The sequence below is a fragment of the Formica exsecta genome, unplaced genomic scaffold (genome assembly GCF_003651465.1).
Source record: "Formica exsecta isolate Colony F162 unplaced genomic scaffold, ASM365146v1 scaffold329, whole genome shotgun sequence".
Taxonomy (NCBI): domain Eukaryota; kingdom Metazoa; phylum Arthropoda; class Insecta; order Hymenoptera; family Formicidae; genus Formica; species Formica exsecta.
The window spans coordinates 3279-8458 of NW_021850544.1; the positions used below are offsets into that span (position 1 = coordinate 3279).

Consider the following 5180-nt stretch of genomic DNA (forward strand, 5'->3'; position numbering starts at 1 on the left):
TCTTTGCCTCATTTCTAAGTCATCTTTCCGTTCTCTCTCATAGCCTAGAGGCAGATCACATTTCTCCCGTCGAGAAATATAACATCTTTTGCAACTTTCTAAAAGACGTCATAATCTCTCTACTTCCCGAACGAAAGTCGAACAACAAATCTTCCTATGCTAACCATCACACCAGGAACAAAAACAATGGAAATAATACACGTCAATCATTCCCGCCAGCTCCCTGGTGGAATGAGGATTGTAATATGGCTGTGGAACTCAGGAAACAAGCTCTGCGCACATTTCGCAACAATCCTTCACGGTTCAACTATCTTTTCTTGAAAAAACAAGAAGCCTCAACTAAAAAAACTCTCCGACAATCTAAGCGAAAAGGATTGAGAGCCTTCAGCGAATCCATCACCTCCTTTACCAACATCTCAGCACTATGGAAAATGATTAAAAGATTTAAAAACAGATTTCTCAATGTCTGCAACGCGCCGCTCACCGCCAATTTCGGTGTCTCCAACGAAATCCAGAACTTAATTAATACCATCTCCCCTCGCCATATGCCACTGCTTAGGCCTCAGAAGAACCACTCCGACGAACGTCCTCCTTGCCGAGGCCGGAGCCCTGAAGCATAGATTTAATCTCCTTTCCTCTAAATATAATCTAAAGATCTTTTCTCTGGACTCTCATCCGCTCATAGATAAGCTTTACGCGCTTCTCTGGTATTCACGCAGGACACGGAAGGTCAACCCAACCGAAAAATTTCTCCTGTTCAGGTCCTTCTGCAACCTTCTACCCAAGAAACCCTATATAGCCAAATTTGACTACCCAGCCGTATACTCCATCGATTACGAGGCTCTTATCTCTTTTCCCACAATCATTATCACCACCCCATTCGATGTGGAGAAAATAAAAAACGCGCCTATCCCTCAACTTGTCTTCTTTGATATTTATAACCAGCTGATATCGACCAGTAGATCTTTTTTTACCGACGGTTCTAAGAACGATTCAGACGACCATGTAGGTTTCTCCATATACTCTCCTTCTCCTCATTTGCAACTACTATTCGCGTCCTACTCCTTCTCTTCAATCTTTACTGCTGAAGCACTCGCCATACTCCATACATTAGAGTACATCTCAATTAACTCCACCCCCAGATCCGTTATCTTCACCGATTCCCAAAGTGTTACCAAAGCTCTTCTCTCAATTAATCTAGCACATTCATATAACTACATCATCTATGCCATTAAACAAAAACTACATCAGATCAAAACTGCCGGCTTTGAGATCACCATCGTTTGGATCCCGGCACATATGGGCATTCTAGGAAACGAAACAGCAGACTATCTGGCGAAAAAAGCCATCACCAAAGGTCAGTTGTCCCCAAAACAGCTTCCTCACTCTGACTTTTACTCCATTCCTCGGAGGAAATATATAGAAGACTCAAGCAAATTTTTAAAATCTCAAGCTAGACAAAAAGGAGCCAACTACTTTAATTCATTCGAGGAAATCACCCTTAAACCCTGGTTCCACAAGCTTAAACTTAACCGAGAGAGCATCGTTACTTGCTGCAGAATTAGATCTGATCACTACGCTCTTAACCACAGCCTACACCGATGCAATTTAGTTGCAGATCCCTCTTGTCCGTGCGGCGCACCGAGACAAGACGTGGATCACGTTTTTTGGGGTTGCCCTCGCTTCAATAAACTAAGGACAACGCTCTTATCTCAATTAAGGAAATACGGAAAAATTCCACCACTCAAGACGCAAGAAATTCTTAAAAACCCCTCCTCTGGGGTCATTCACGCTCTCCATGCCTTCCTCAAATCCTCCAATCTAAATATATAACGCTATTCTCCCCTCTATTGAATTTCACTCATATTACAACCAGTTGTTGGCCGGAATGTATCGATCCCACTAGGATCGAATGTGGCCATAAAAAAAAGGAAGAAGAAGAAGAAGAAGTTTGTTGCCGCCCGCGGGCGGGAACAGACGTGTTCGGACACGTTACGCGTTTGTCCTTTGGATCATGTTTTTGAGTTTTATCTTCCCCTTCTAAAGAGGAATCCTTTCTAATTGTTCACTTAATCCTTCTCACCTGGCCGTGTGGTGGGTAATTAATTTGTGCCAATCAAACAAAGAAGAAGAAGATAATAGCTAGATTGTGATAGCCGGTCGTAACGGTGTGTTTTTTTAGTATAATATATTTTTTTGGAGAGATAGATGTGTATGCGTGTGAGTGTGTATTGTAATTTTAGTAATTATGATATAACGGATTGTTTATCATAAGTTTTGAATAAAATTTCATATTTTTAACATAACTGTATCATATGGGTGTGAATTATATTGCAGTTTTTAAAATATTTACTCTACTGGAGAATAAATTTGAAGAAGCCTGCAATCTTCGGGTTGGAAAACATTTAAATCTTAATTTTTCTTGCAATGATGTTGCCTGAAACCTCAATGATGGTAACTTAACAATTTACTTCAATTATCATATATATTTAGAAAGAAATAGATGTTTGAATTTTTTCTGGTTTATGTCACAATCTTACTTATATATATTTAATTTAGTTGATCTTCTCTCAATATAATACTATGTGTTAAATACATTAAAAAATTCTATATTCATGTATACTATATTAGATTGCCTTTTAGGTTGCAATATTATTTTATTTTATAGATCATATACTGGCGACAGCAGCAACAAATGGTGCAGTGGTTGTTTGGAATTTAAATAAACAATCTCGGTCAAAACAGGAGCATGTATTTATAGATCATAAAAGAACTGTGAATAAAGTGAGCTTTCATATGAGAAAAACCTATGTGGTTAATATCTGGCTCACAAGATGGTACTATGAAATGTTTTGATTTATGAATAAAAGAAACCATTAAAACTTTTTATAGGTAAATTATGTTATAGTATATATAGATAAAGCTCTCTTGTAATTGTTAAAGATAACGGCAAAATAATCTTTTTAGTATTTTAAAATTTTGTATATTTCATATATTTTGTAATACAGAATCGGTGAGAGATGTTCAATTTTGTTCACAACAACCGCATACTTTTGCTGCTGTATCCGAAAATAGACATGTACAGCAATGGGACATGAGAAAGCTGGATCAGTATTTTCAACATTTTACCGCACACAGTGGTCCGATATTTACTTGTGATTGGCATCCTGAAGCCACTGCTCGAAAACAAAAAGTGACGTCAGCGCAGTAATTAATCTAAATATATAACGCTATTCCCCCCTCTACTGAATTTTCACTCATATCACAACCAGTTGTTGGCCGGAGTGTATCGATCCCACTAGGATCGAATGTGGCCATAAAAAAGGAAGAAGAAGAAGAACAACAACCAGTTGTTGGCCGGAGTGTATCGATCCCACTAGGATCGAACGTGGCCATAAAAAAAGGAAGAAGAAGAAGAAGCATCGCGACGTCAAGATATAATAACGTTATAAGGTTAATGTTCGCGACGTCAAGATATAATAACATTATAAGGTTAATGTTATATTTGAATCTGCTGCAGAAAATATATTTGGTCCTATCGAGTAAGTAGATTGAAATTTTGTATATATATCTGCTTATATATGAATATAGGAATGAGACAATCATAGAAGCAAGCAAGAGGAAAATAGCAACGTCCAAAGAAGACTCGAAGATCGAGCCTTTGCCGTCCTTTTTCTTACTTGCTCTTATTATTGTCTCGCTCGCTTCTGATAATAAGACAATAATAAGAGTGAGCGAGACAATCACAGGAGTGAGCGAAAGAGGAATAGCAGCATTCATAAAAGCTCGATCTTGATCCTCGAATCTTCTTTGCACGTTGCTATTCTCCTCTCGCTCACTCTTGTCATTGTCTCGCTCACTCTTATCATTATCTCAGGAGCGAGCGAGACAATAAGAGGCAAGCCTCTCTCTTTCATTCGTCTCATGATGAATTAGCCTGGATTCGCACCAGGGGCAAAGTCTGTTGATAAAATCAAAGGAATTTAGCCTGGACTCGAACCAGGGGCAAAGTCTTTTGGTAAAGTCAACGGAGTTTAGCCCAGATTCAAACCAGGGGCAAAGTGAGTCGGTAAGGGGCAAAGTGTGTTGCACGGAAATGCCGGTCTTGCCTTCATCCGGGCCTTTAGCTATCTGTCTATTAATCTGTGACGTAACACTATACATATACGAATATTCAAGATGGCGACAAAATGGTCCAAATTATTCCATTTGGCAAACCTGGCCACATAGAGAACATTTTTCGTGACCAACTTTTTTCCTTTCTACACTATCGAGATAACTCTCCTTACTCTTCCTTCATGTCTATGAAGTTCCGACTGACAACGTGTCGGGTTCGGACATGTTTTTGCGTGCTGCGTATGTTCTTTGTCTGGACCTTTTTTTTGGACTCCTCCTCTTTTAAGAGGAATTTTGCTTATTTTTCACAAACCCATAAGAAACAATGGTGTATGGGCGACTAATGCCCAACCAGCCATAAAAGAAAGAAGAAGAAGAAGAAGACTATGTCTATGACTTGATCTACATGAAGCTAGCCGGAAGAAATTATTAAATATGATTATTTTTAATTTTTCTGAATGTATTTCGTTTGTAAATCGTTTGTGATTGATTGTGAGTCTGTTTTTAATGTTTGTGACAAATTAGGTTTTTTGTAATTAGCAATTTTAGTTTGGTCATGATGTTAGCCGGAACTTTTTAGTAACAAAAACAGATTTTGTGATAATTGATAGCTGTAAAATCGTTTGTTTACAAATATACCAATGTTACGTTTGTGAATTGATAAATTTTTTAATTACATACAAAATAAGTTTTTTTTTTTATAATTGTAGTGCGCATGCGCAAAGTATACTCAGGGCTCTCTGTGGGCAGGAGCATATAGCATGTAGCATAGGGTGCGTTCCGTTTCACGCATTGAGCGCATAGATCGGTTGGAAATCTATAGTTCACGTAACATATATTATAGATTTCCAGGCGATCTATGCACTCAATGCGTGAAACGGAACGCACCCATATGCCCGTATCAGACTACGCATTGAAGATTGAGATTCAAGATTCAAGATTGAAATTTGACCAATCAGGACAAAGAAATTTTAGTCTCTTTTATTCTGATTAGTCAAATTCCAATCTTTAATCTTCAATCTTCAATTTTCAATGCGTAGTCTGATACGGGCATAAAGAAATTT

At 38.1% G+C, this 5180-nt stretch overlaps 1 protein-coding gene and 1 long non-coding RNA gene across 4 annotated transcripts; both read left to right on the plus strand.

Moving 5' to 3' along the window:
* The first annotated feature begins 245 nt into the window (after nucleotides 1–245).
* Nucleotides 246–3334, plus strand: LOC115238206. Its single transcript, XM_029811812.1, has 4 exons — nucleotides 246–495; nucleotides 560–1357; nucleotides 1613–1825; nucleotides 3221–3334. The coding sequence occupies exons 1-4, from the start codon at nucleotides 246–248 to the stop codon at nucleotides 3226–3228; spliced, it is 1269 nt and encodes a 422-aa protein (XP_029667672.1). The 3' UTR covers nucleotides 3229–3334.
* LOC115238205 lies at nucleotides 1939–3183 on the plus strand. Of its 3 annotated transcripts, none has more exons than XR_003884466.1 (4): nucleotides 1949–2168; nucleotides 2338–2454; nucleotides 2669–2892; nucleotides 3009–3177. It is a non-coding gene; the product is annotated as an uncharacterized LOC115238205 (long non-coding RNA). The 3 variants fall into 3 exon arrangements; XR_003884467.1 differs by lacking the exon at nucleotides 1949–2168 and adding an exon at nucleotides 2196–2220; XR_003884465.1 differs by lacking the exon at nucleotides 2338–2454 and having other exon boundaries at nucleotides 1939–2168; nucleotides 3009–3183.
* Nucleotides 3335–5180: the final 1846 nt, after the last annotated feature.